General features: G+C 40.6%; 1 protein-coding gene across 4 annotated transcripts in view; it reads left to right on the forward strand.

Annotated features, from left to right (window-relative positions):
• The window catches only part of LOC125231776 (protein numb), a 41,223-nt gene extending 29,941 nt beyond the window's left edge, over positions 1 to 11,282 (forward strand). For 3 of the 4 annotated variants that reach the window (XM_048137363.1, XM_048137372.1, XM_048137348.1), the window contains exons 3-7: positions 2,181 to 2,332; positions 5,958 to 6,169; positions 8,134 to 8,332; positions 8,717 to 8,894; positions 9,171 to 11,282. In XM_048137363.1, coding sequence (XP_047993320.1) covers positions 2,181 to 2,332; positions 5,958 to 6,169; positions 8,134 to 8,332; positions 8,717 to 8,894; positions 9,171 to 9,467 — 1,038 coding nt within the window. In that variant the 3' untranslated portion in view covers positions 9,468 to 11,282. Of the gene's footprint in view, positions 1 to 2,180; positions 2,333 to 5,957; positions 6,170 to 6,452; positions 6,531 to 8,133; positions 8,333 to 8,716; positions 8,895 to 9,170 lie in introns of all 4 variants that reach the window. The other variant, XM_048137356.1, reaches the window with a different exon arrangement.
• The last annotated feature ends 2,250 nt before the right edge of the window (positions 11,283 to 13,532 follow it).

Below are 13,532 nucleotides of genomic sequence, written 5' to 3' on the forward strand. Positions count from 1 at the left end.
ACAAGTTTACCGTTGAATGCTTTTTGTCAGGTATTATAAAAACTGGAGATAAGTTAGGTTTCACTCTCTTAACCCATTAACCGCCATTCAAAATTCACCTCATTTCGCCGACGGTTTCGTAGCTAAACGTTAGCAGCCCCGCGTTTCGCATGTAGGGCCTTACATTTAAGTCATTTAACCCTATCAATTCTCTGCAGCAAAGCCAACATGACTCACCTAGATAATGCTTTCATACATTTTCTACTTTCTATTTAGGTAAACATCAGTTTCCGATTGTTCAACAATCATGCACCTTTACCTTGCTCGGCTGATTGTCAAATCATTAAACCTGTCACGGATAATATCCGGTCAATTGCCCGATACGTATTAGAGGGTGCATACAACTTTAAAGAATCTCATTCGTAGTAACGGGTACCTAATTGCCTCCGTCCTTGAAGAATGCTCGGAACTTTATAGGTCAAAGTCATGTTATGCAATCCAATTGTCGGAACTCCCGTGATCACATTGACACACAAAACCAAATCGTCCCAATTCGATGCGTACGAGCAATTGTCGCGTTGGCCACTTGCCAATTACTGGCGTCGGTTCAGCGGGTCAGAGGACGATGAATCAAGTGGGACTATATAAAATTGCGTGCAACAATAGTTTGTAATAATAGCCCGAAACAGGTCGTGCAAACTATTGTGAATGAAACACTTAAATGTCATTTTGTCATTATGAATCCGGACGAAACTATGACTACTTCATTGTTTTCGATTTCACGGTTTTAATGACTGGATTTATTTATTACATAATTGTAAAGATTCTTTTAACGTAACTTCTGGGTTTCACGAAATGTTTTTTTTGTTTCGATAAAATAAAAGCCTAACCGATGATGACCAATGAAGTGAACAATTACGATATTATTAATGTCACGGCTCCGTAATCAGTTTAGGTCTATTAAGACAAAAAAAATAGTGCGTGGAGTCCCTCGCGCGGAAGAAGTGAAACTTCGTAACATAATTGTGATAGCTGGGGGCAACCAGAAGAAATAATAATAAAAATACAAAAAGTTTTGCATTTGCCGGGGATCGAGGTTCTCTTATTTATCGCCGAACATTGTATGGCCGATTATCACTTCCCAACTCACGTTTCGCTGAATTTTATTTCGCCTAATGTTCATTTCTCAAATTATAATTTTTTTTATTTGCCAATCTTACATTTACCAACATAACGTTTGGCCTTGAAGGCCTTTTTTTAAAAACCAAACTTTCATGTTGTCGAATGTTTTAGGTACTTGGCGTAATATACAACTACATAGTTGTTTATTGTATACATACCAAATGTTTTATTGAACACCAACAATATAAATACGCAATATGACTATGAGTATCCTATGAACTTCTAAATTTATTGACAGGGATGCAATTTTTACTTACGTATAACTGTTTTTTTAAATAGTTGCCTACTAATTTTTTTACAAGAATATTGTTTAATTTATTTTTATAACATTTAAAGTTTTTCCGGTTTGCTCACGGTCAACCTAACGTCGTCGCACCTACAGTAGCAGAGAATAATCTATCATATTTTTTCGGACACATTTGTATACTTATTTCAGTAATTTAAAAAAATCTAAGATCCATCTATATTATATTGTTGGTAGGATTCGCTATTTTGTGTTTTTATAATAGAAGGTCAATATTTGTAACATACACGATCGGTGTGTGTAAAGTCTCTAATCCGCATCAGACTCTCGTGGCTGCTCACGGGCCACGTGCTTTGGGTTCTAGGACCAGTAAGTATTCAAATACATATTTGGCAACATAGTCCTTGAACAGAAAAGTGCTACTTTGCTCCCTCCTAACAGGGAAGAAAATTATATTACCAAATGGGTGATGTTAAAAATTATTTGTGAATTGCCTAATGTTTCATTGCGAAACGTTATTCGTCCGAGAGTTGTTTGACCAAGTGAAAGATTTGACAAAATGATAAGTGTGCCAAACGTTTAGATGGATTTATAATAATCTGCTTTACAATAATTCTGCCAAATGAAAAGTTGCCATACAAAAAGTTTCTAAACGTTAGTTGGTAAATGAAATTCGGCCAAATGTAGTTCTGCGAAAAGGCAGAACACCCTATAAGCGTTACTGTTGCCCCAGTGTTTATCTTATCCCATGTAACTGTATATTTTTTAATTTCAGAATTCGCGGCGGAGGCCCGTGCGCGCGGTGCTGCATGTGAGCGGCGATGGGCTGCGCGTGGTGGATGAAGAGACCAAGGGGCTGATGGTGGACCAGACCATTGAGAAGGTCTCTTTCTGTGCGCCCGACAGGAACCATGAGAGGGGCTTCAGGTACCTATAACTCCGTGTATTTAGGTATAGTAAGCTGCAGAGTTGAGTGGGGTCCACTCTGTATGAGGTGTTACTGCATGTGAGCGGTGACGGGCTGCGCGTGGTGTTTTTTTTTCCATCGACATCATAGAGGAATAAATAAGGGAAGAGTTGTAACTCCATACATCAGTAAATGCGAGTTATTTGTAGTGACATCTATCGTCAATCACGCGCCAACTAGCGTAAATTATCAGTACTGCTACTCGACACTAGGTGCCGACAGTGTTGCACCTGCCAAAAATGTAATATTAAAACAGTTTATACCTTATATTATAAGGTGAAGTAATTGAAAGCAAAGTACTGATTAATACTATTGTAATATTAGCTAAAAAACCGGCCAAGAGCGTGTCGGGCCACGCTCAGTGTAGGGTTCCGTAGTTTTCCGTATTTTTCTCAAAAACTACTGAACCTATCAAGTTCAAAACAATTTTCCTAGAAAGTCTTTATAAAGTTCCACTTTTGTGATTTTTTTCATATTTTTTGAACATATGGTTCAAAAGTTAGAGGGGGGGGGACGCACTTTTTTTTCCTTTAGGAGCGATTATTTCCGAAAATATTAATATTATCAAAAAACAATCTTAGTAAACCCTTATTCATTTTTAAATACCTATCCAACAATATATCACACGTTGGGGTTCGAATGAAAAAAAAAATCAGCCCCCACTTTACATGTATGGGGGGTACCCTAATAAAACATTTTTTCCCATTTTTTATTTTTGCACTTTGTCGGCGTGATTGATTTACATATTGGTACCAAATTTCAGCTTTCTAGTGCTAACGGTTACTGAGTTTATCCGCGGACGGACGGACGGACGGACGGACGGACGGACGGACGGACGGACGGACGGACGGACAGACAGACATGGCGAAACTATAAGGGTTCCTAGTTGACTACGGAACCCTAAAAATTGTTGAGCAATAGACTTTTTGTTCGTCGTGACATCTATTGACAAGTAGCAGTACTGATAATTTACGCTAGTTGGCGCGTGATTGACGAGTGAATGACGATAGATGTCACTACAAATAACTCGCATTTACTGATGTATGGAGTTACAACTCTTCCCTTACTTATTCCTCTATGATCGACATCGACCATCGAGAAGGTCTCCTGAAGGAACCATGAGAGAGGCATCAGGTCTACCTCCGTGTTTATTCAATACTGAACAACATCAAATTCTCAAAATAAGTGACACTGGTATAAATAACGCTATATTATTATCAAGATAGTAAATACTCATATAAACAGCCTGACTCATTCAATTACCTGTAAGTATCTTCATGATGAATAAATACTTAATACGCTATGTTAAATCTCGCAATAGCTGTTATTGGCTACTACGGCATAGCGTGAGTCGCAACAAGCTAGGAAATACAAATCCTATCAATCTGTTTTCTTTATGATTAAATGTACGAGGGCTATGAATGCATAAACATCAAGATTGACAAATATATTTCGGTCCCACCATCCGCATTTTAGACAGTGAACTTAACCTGTCATTCAAAAAATCAACCATCCAATTCATTCCATAAAATCTTAATCCAAACACGAAATCAGTTTGTATTTGAAATAATTTGTCGCATTCTAAATCTATAAACGCACTGTTAACAGTATATTAGCTTACTACGGTACCTTATAGTTGGATTGAAGCCAGAAGCCGTACTAGCGCCGCGAAGGTCGTTGTAATGCTTGTAATGTTACACACAATTGAGTGAACCAGGGGGATTATGCTCTGTTAACTAATATTTACTTATGTCCAATTATGCACCTCGAGGCATAGTTGTTTTGTTTTTCATAACAAGTAAAGTTTTTATGGGCCCAGCTGACAATTAGTTCGTCGGACGACAACGGCCTATTCTGACAGGTTCGATTGACTGGGTCAATAGCTGGATCCACACAGGGTTGATAGGGTCCAACAATGCCTCGGTCGAGGCACGTCTACATTGAACGTTTGCCGCGCGAGCACATTGCCTCGAGACGTGCCTCGCTCTTTGTGGACCGAGCTAATGGGCGCACGAGAATCAAAAGGTCCCACATAAACGTAATGTAAGCCCACGTAAAAGAGACTCCGTTTGTTTAAATTGCTCCACGGTCCACAGATCGCGTTTAGCTATGCATGGATAACTTTGATGATTATTAATATCTATAGCATGTCTCGGAACAAAAGATAAACACTATCAAAAGTTAACGGTAATGGTTCCGTAGTTTGTTTAGTAATTGTGTTCTAATTAAGAACACATTCGTGCTCAATGGTAACCGGGTTTCAATGTAAACAGCTGAGTCAATACTCGATTCGCGGTAATTATAGGTGAAGGAAAATCCTTCAGAATTATTTCTGACAACTTAAAGTGGGTCATAATTATTTTTGGTTTAATATGCGATACTGTAAACATGCCAGCCCATTATCAACCAATTATTGAGCTTTATGTTTATGTATACAGAGTGGGGCGTGTAACAAAGGCGAAGAATTGAACTCTAGGCTATTCTCCTTATACTGATCAACATTTGTTCGGCGACTTTTAAAAATAACTTGTATTTTGATTTTTATCACCCTTGAAAGTTTTTTCTAAGAGGTAATGTATTGCGAATTCTGTTAAGTCTAAAGTGTGACAGACAACGTCAATGACAACAATAATGGCGTACATTGAAGCTAATATTTATTTTGTATGAAAAATTAAAAATTTTAAGACTTCATAATTTTTAAAAGTCACTGAACAAATGTTGATCAGTATAAGGAGAATAGCCTACAGTTCAATTTTTCGCCTTTGTTACAGGCCCCACTCTGTATTATCCTCCTGAGATTCAATGTCCTAACACTAGGACAAAATACCTACGATAAAATTTGAATCTTCGTTCAAAAAAAATTGAGTAGTTTTTGTTTTGATTCGTTCGATTTTACAAAAAAAGAAATTCAGGCCTGTTTTCTAGTACCACTGTACCATTGATTCAAAGATTGGCAAATTTTTTGTATGGTGGGTCGCTAGAGCTACATACTGTTACAGTTACTCTTTAATTCCTTCCTTTTTATTCATATCACCAAGCATCTGAATGCGAAGAGCAAAGTTTAGTAACATTTAAGGTATTGCTATATCCATGATGCATCCCTCATTGACAATTAGGTATTAGTTTTGTTTGTAAAATCATAATTTATTTAAATATATTTACATATACCATAACTCAAGAGCGTTAACGAACAATGCTTATAACATTTAAAAGCTCGGCCACACATGCGCGTTTTGATAGCGTAGGCGGAGCGTTAGCGGAGCGCAACGATAGCGGTGCGCCGGACGAACGCTGGCGGTGCGCCGGACGAACGCTGGCGTTGCGCCCAGCGGACGCCGGCGGGAGGGAACTAACGAGCGCGGATTGCGAGTGGAACGCCAGCGTTCCGCCGGCGCACCGCTATCATTGCGCTCAGCTAACGCTCCACTCACGCTACGCTATCAAAACGCTTTATGTGTGGCGGAGGCTTAAAAGCGATCCAACATCGATCTGTCAGAGTTGAAGTTTTCTTAAACAAAAAAGGCACCTATAATACAATTAATCATATCACATACAACCCAATAAAATGTCCATTATCGTCTACAGCTACATCTGCCGCGACGGCACAACTCGTCGCTGGATGTGCCACGGGTTCCTGGCGTCGCGCGACTCGGGCGAGCGGCTGTCGCACGCGGTGGGCTGCGCGTTCGCGGCGTGCCTCGAGCGCAAGCAGCGGCGAGATAAAGAGTGCGCCGTGTCCATGAGCATCGACGCGGCTAGCCACGCGTTCACGAGGCAGGGCTCTTTTAGGAAATCTAGTGAGTACTCTGTTTGAATACTGTTGTCTCTATCTACATCAGCAGGCCTAGCACATGATGGCCGCGGGAGTATGTCGCCGCGAGATAGACTACCTGTCCTTATGTCATTAATACAATTAGACAAAGACGTGTCATCTATCTCGCGGCGACATACTCCCGCGACCATCATGTGCTAGGCCTACTGTTGCGTCGTTGGATGTGCCACGGGTTTCTGGCGTCGAGCGGTTGTCGCACGCGGTGGGCTGCGCGTTCGCGGCGTGCCTCGAGCGCAAGCAGCGGCGAGATAAAGAGTGCGCCGTGTCCATGAGCATTGACGCGGCTAGCCACGCGTTCGTGAGGCAGGGCTCTTTTAGGAAATCTAGTGAGTTGACTACATTTGAATATTGTTGTTTTCTATATCTGCTGCGATGGCATGACGAGTCGCTGGATGTGCCACGGGTTTCTGGCGTCGAGCGGTTGTCACACGCGGTGGACTGTGCGTTCGCGGCGTGTCTCGAGCGTAAGCAGCGGCGAGATAAAGAGTGCGCCACCGCCGTCTCCATGAGCATCGACGCGGCCAGTCATGCCTTCACGAGATAGGACTCCGTTATTATTTATGGCATCAAGTGTATTTGGCAATTCTTGGGCCTCAACAGCAATTCATATACTTTTCAATTTCACTGAATTTGAGATGTGTATTTATAATCTCCTACCCTGGTCTATTTCCACCTTCAAAATATCTACTCCATTGCGCGCCACCAACACCATAATAACCTGATTTTTTGTCCAAAGCATCCATGTCTATGTCCATCGAAAGTCGTAAGTGACCCTCGCTGCGCAATAATTGACTACTGCATGACCCAAATACAAGTAGAGGTAGATATAGAACAAACTAGTTACACGGGACAAGTTACTACCACAAAACAAACGGAAACTTGTTACGAAATTACAATGTGAACACCGCCCACGACCGCGCGCTATTTGCGCTGAGCTTTCTACAATTAATGCAAACAGTAGACAAATTTACTGAAATATTCGAGTACGTAATACTTCACAGCATGTTTTTAAAGTAGTAAGGTATCACTACTTTTACAAGTATGTACTTACCGATATTGCATGAAATAATGAACCAAAGTTCAATTTTTAGGTACTAAAACTTAGATGCTACAAAAACATCTATGATACTGTTGCTTTAGGCACTGTTCTTTCGGCTATAGTCATAGAAGTTACTTAAATAAATAGATTTCAAACGAATTCTTCTAGAAGCTGATTAGATACTTTTAGACAAAGTATTTTAGTATTGCTTTACTTCTCTAATTTCTAAATATGTATATATATAGGAGTTTGCTTCAGACTAGATTATTTTTAAGTTATTAAATAAAATACAAAACGACAAATATACGGACAGCTACCTCACTTCATTACATAAATTATTAAACAGACGGACATTTTTACCTTTTTGGTACGGAACCCTAAAAAGCACATTAGACGATTTAGCGTAGACGTTTATAACCTATTGGCACAAAATTAATAGTCCAGACTATTAATTTTGTGCCAAATAACTGTGACGATCAGAAATCGACTATTGAACATTATTTGTTTTTCGTTTCCCGAATAATGAACCTTATATTAGAAATTACGCCGAGAGTTCGATCACTGGTGAAGTGGTGGTGTGGTGATATTCGATCGTATGGTTGCGAGTGATGCCTAGATAAGATCTACTCATTAGATACTAAATAGGTACAGATACGAGTGGCATATTCAAGACAGGCTTAATCAAAGATATCTCCAATTTCCAACAGCCTATGTCAATAGAGAAAGTGTGTGATTGTGAAACTGACAATGAGTATTAAAAGTTAGTCTTAGTTAAGTTTGTGATAGACACGCTTATATTTCTTTTTAATAGGTAGACTGAGTACAGTAATAACCGAAGAAGAAAAGTGTGATTGTAAAGTGACCCAATAGTAACCGAGATGTACTTCCAGCGATGACGTCCCGGCGCGCGTCGGAAGCGGACACGCCGCCGGTGCCGGCGCTGCCGAGCGTGCCGCTGTCGGCGCCGGCGGCGCAGGCGGCGCCGCGGCCCACGCCGCACAACCCGTTCGCCGTCGAGCGCCCGCACGCCGCGCCGCACCTGCTCGAGCGCCAGGGCTCGTTTAGGGGCTTCTCGCATCTCAATAACAGGTAAACATTTGTCGGGTCACTCGTGAGCCGCAATTTATTTTTTAAATAATTTTTGATTGCATGCAGTTTTGCTATAAGCGTAGTACATACGAGCTTAGCTTACCAAAATGTGTAAACAAATCAAAATCGTCGTATACAAATCTGGAGGTGATTAACAAAGTGCCCTGCCGAGGATAATCCTACTTTTCAAAATAAGTGAGGCAAAATGTATGCCAAGGCGGGTCGCTCGGCCAAGCAAAACATGCGTGCTGCCGCTGCCTCAGCCCACTTCTATTCTGATCGTTTGCCGCGCGAGCACATTGTCTCACAACGTGCCTCATTCTGCGTGGACCCAGCTAATTAATGTATTGATTACAAACCTGCATATTCTTGTTCTTTGTCCAGTTCCCCATTCAAGCGGCAGATGTCGCTTCGCATCAGCGAGCTGCCGTCCAACCTGGAGCGCACGCGCGCCGGGCTGGGCTCGCCGCCGCGCGTCGTGCCCGCGCCCGCCGCCGTCGCCGCCATCACGCCCGCCGCCGCCATCATGGCCAGCCCTGCGCCCGACACCATGCTCGCGCAGGTACCAACCGCTAAGGCCCACCGTTTCGCTTCTCGAAGACTTTTACTATTGGCTTAGGTTTAACTTCCCCGTATTTGGGCTTTCGATCCAACGCGAATCACGATCTTCGGTCGTTGATAGATTTTCGAAGCTCACCGTCGACTTACCAAAGACGACTAAAATATCCACTGTATCAAATTAGCTTTAACTCACTTGCATAGAGCATTTTACAAATTCATAGTATCATGTTTTATCTTTTAATTAAACTTAAATTTGAAGTAACTCGTATTTGTGCAGACGGGTGGTTCAGAAGGCGCGGCGGAGCCGGACCCGGTGCTGGCGATGTGCCAGCAGCTGTCGCTGGGGCTGCGCGCGCTGACGGAGGAGCCGGTGCCGGTGCCGGTGGCGGTGGCGGTGGCGCCGGTGCCGCTGCCGGCGCGTGGCTGGGCCGCGTGGCGCGCGCGCGTCCGCCGCCGCTGTCGGCCGCCACGCGCGCGCAGTCCTTCGCCGGACACGCCAACACCAACCCCTTCCTCACGCCCACGCCCGCCCCCATGTAGGATGCCCGATCTGAACGAGCGCGATCGCCCGTGAAGCTTTGTTTGCGTTGAGGTCCGTCGGAGACCTTCGTTTTGTAGCTATCGGCGAAGACTTATGTTTGACCGATTTAACGCTGAAGAGACGACTGACGAGGTCCTCTGTCTAAAATGATTTAATATCGAGCGTGAGCTCGTATGTCTTGCCTTAACATTTTACAACCGTCGTAGAATAGACGCGTGATTTTTTTAATGCTGTCCGCACAATAGTACGCTATGGTCTGAAATATTCAAGTGAAAATGGCAAAACAAATATTTGTGTGTATAAATCGGTTGTGTACAGGAGTTTACTTAATTTTGTTTTAATAGGGCATTTAAATAATTTCTAAATATATAAAATAGGAAAATTTTTGACAGTGCGAGTCGTTGATTATGCAATTATACACAACATGATTATAATAATGGTTACAGTAATACACATCATGTTTGTATGGTGTGAAATTTTATTATAACTGAGGCGAAAATTGCTAGTGTACACACAAAAAAGAAATGTGTAGTAGATATTTCATATATGTCTGGGACTTAGAAGAATTGTTAACATCGACGTGTGAAATGCTCAAATCAGATTATTTATCGGGTATTTAAATCTGTTAGGACTATTCTTATTGAATGTATGAGATATTGAATGTGAGTGCAAACGAATACACTGCACGCTCCAGTTAAAAACGCTTTGTAAGATGGGAATGTTGTATGTTGGTGCTGATTGTCTTATCATATCTGTGTCTTAATGTCACCGAACCTATTACATAGTAAATCTGCACGCCTAGTGTCAGCTTAATAACGAAAATGCGATCGGTGTTTATCTTAAAATATTGGATATTGTATTAGTAGCATAAAATTAAATATCTGTTAATTGTGACTCGCCTGGCGTAGCCAGATCAGACTTCACTTGCAAGAGTGATATTTTTGTTTTATAAAAATATACTCTAGGCGGTTTAGCGCAACTTGCGTTGTCGCGCGCGAGTCCATACATCAAGCGCGACTTCAACAAGCATGGACTCTCGCGGGCGAGAGCGCAAGTTGTGCTGGACCCCCACCTAGGCGATGGCCTGTGATAGAAACTTCAGTCACACTGACAAATCGGAGTCTTAAGTAATCATATGTGGTGTTCCATATCTAAAAGGACCTTATGCAATCAGCATAAGGACACTTTTCATTTGGAAATACACATATTGTCTCAGTAAACGATGTTATGAATTAGTCACTTATTATTAACGGACGGTAATGCCTGAATGAGGCTCAAAGGATTGGTCTAACTAACATTTGGCTGAGTAAATGATCAGCTATTCTAGATAATCTAATTACGCTCTGACTCTTTGAGCTATCATTATCAGGTGACAGAGTAAACCGGAAGGGAATTGTAATTTAGGTAAATGTTGTACTTAATTCTGTCTATATAGCATACCGCACTATGCTTTTGCGCCGCACACTCTTTGATAATTATATGTAGTATACGTAAGGTAGAACTAGTTCACGTATATTCGTCCATGGACAGTATTAACGAGTCGAGAGCCTTGTTCCCGCAATGCGAAACAAAAATAACGAACAATGCAGTATTTAACTTAATCGGTAAATACTTATTACTGTATAGGGTTTTGGATATATTTTTCCACTTATTTTGTATATAATTGTAAATTAGTAGACTTTACGTTTGTGAATCTATTTTTAAATGAATCAATATATGCGGTTTGTGCAGCCTGTAAGGGTTGTCATTACTGCGTAAAGTCGTGCTTCATTGACTACTTCGAAATACTTAAAAGATTTTGTGTACTTACGTGTTATGTCTTGAGTTATTTTTAATGTTATTCTGTTACTTTTTAGGGTTCCGTACCTCAAAGAGGAAAAACGGAACCCTTATAGGATCACTCGCGTGTCTGTCTGTCCCTCTGTCACAGCCGATTTCTCCGAAACTACTGCACCGATTTACTTGAAATTTGGCACACGTACGTAAACCTGTGGCCCAAAGACGGACATGTAATTTAATTAAATGAAATTTAATCACAGGGGTCACTTTTGGGGGGTAAAATTGAAAATTAAAAATCAAAGTTATTAAAACTATATTGTGTTACATATCAAATGAAAGAGCATTTTATCAGCATCTGAAATATATTTTTTATATTTTTTGTTTTGGTAATTTAGAAGTAATTTAAGAAAATAAGCAAAAAATTACCATTCCCCCCTTATCTCCGAAACTACTTAGCGTAAAATTTTCAAAAAAATACACGAGATAGCCCTCTCCCTGTAGATTACAGGAAAACCTATTAGAAATCTACAGTCAATCGTAAGTCGGACTTAAGAGAAAAAAACTCAGATTACGAATTTCACTCACTGCCGCTGCAAGTAGTTACTAAACGTCTTAAAATTGTGTAAGCGAGTTGGACAGGTATAAAGAAATTCATTTCTGTCTTTTTCTTTTTAGAACTTGTTCAATTTTTTTTTTCATTTGTACAAAATGACTTAAGTTCCTACTAAAAAGGAGGCGCTTAAGACCGTTTATAAATTGACTGAGCAAAATTTTATTCAAATCGGTCCAAAAAAAGGTGTCTGTTGACGAAAACATAGAATTTGTGCCACCGAAAGCCCAAATCTGAAGTCCATTTTGCTCTATCTCTTATCGTTTCCGAGATATATACGTAAAGTCTTGAAAGTGCGAAACGTTAACTTTGCCATTATAGTCGTTCAGGCGCTCATGAGTTCTTTGTATGGAAAAGTCGAAAACCGACTCGCACTTGACCAATGTTCATAGAACGTGGTTTTTTTTTATTAGCAAAAATGACTTAAGCGCCTTCAGAAGTGCAGGTGCTTAAGACCGTTTGTAAGTTAAAGTTAGCTGTGATGGCTCAACGAAGAAAGAAGATTTCAATATCCTACTTATACATATTTTATTAATTTAACTATACAGTTTTTATTACTCAAGCCAAGCGTTACGTTAGCTATTGCTATTGAAAGGAAAACTTGTGTATAAAGCTTGAAACAAATTATGGGACGCGTCTGACGACCGCGACTGATAAGCCGATGGCTTGCGTGGGCGACGGTCGCGCGACGGCGATGCGACGCATACGAAATCAAACCTTATCGATATGGAAGTAGACGATGCGATGAGACGTGACGGCGACGGTCGCGCGACCGTCGCCCACGCAAGACACGGCGTAAGTGTGCACGCCAATTGCTTGCATTTGAAATTGAACTTTAATTACTAAGAAATAACGTTGTTTTTGTAAAAAAATGAAAGTAGTTTTTACTACATTGCGAAGTTTTCGTTTGTCAACTAGACGCACACATTTGCAACTAAGCGATCGGACTGTAGGTGACAGTGTATCTAGCCTCGTGGCGCCGAATGTACTTTCTAAAGTACATAATGGTTTCAATGGAATTTTAACTCTCATGTAAACAAATAAAATATAATTTCTTTTGTTTCTAAAATTTTTCGAATAACTGAAATTGAATTCAATCTCAAGTACAATAAGAATCAAAATTCCCTAGCAAAAATTTTGTATGGTGGGCGCCACGATGCTAGGGAAGTTTAAATCGATGTTATCGCATCGATCTACTGAGGGGGCGGTGCCTACAGCAGTTGTAGTTGTATGCATACCTAGCTCACGCACACAGACGCGTCCACTGGCGCCGCGCCGGTGTCCGCGTGCGCTCTCTGCAATGTCTCTGCAATATATGCAGAAACCACATGGTGGTCTGTGGCAGAAACTCAATAGACATTTTTAGGGTTTTTAAAATAAGTACCTAGGTACGTGAAGTAACATGGTAAATTAAAAATTATCATTAGATACTTATTTGCGGAGGTGTAAACAATTTCCTTCGTTTTACCATATATCAATAATTACTTATCTATATTAAATTCATTAATCCGTATACATTACATTTTTACAATTAAGTGTATTAATTATACTCATAGCTGGGCACCGTTAATCAAATAGTTAACTTTATAATCGATAATCCGTTAATCATGATAAAAAATAATTTTACTGTAGCTAGTTGCATCAGTTATCAACTATTAATTTTTTGGGTAAGTTTATTATGTTACTGTAAAAGACCAAAGTTCGCCAAA

Source organism: Leguminivora glycinivorella, chromosome 1 (genome assembly GCF_023078275.1).
Source record: "Leguminivora glycinivorella isolate SPB_JAAS2020 chromosome 1, LegGlyc_1.1, whole genome shotgun sequence".
NCBI classification, from domain to species: Eukaryota; Metazoa; Arthropoda; class Insecta; order Lepidoptera; family Tortricidae; genus Leguminivora; species Leguminivora glycinivorella.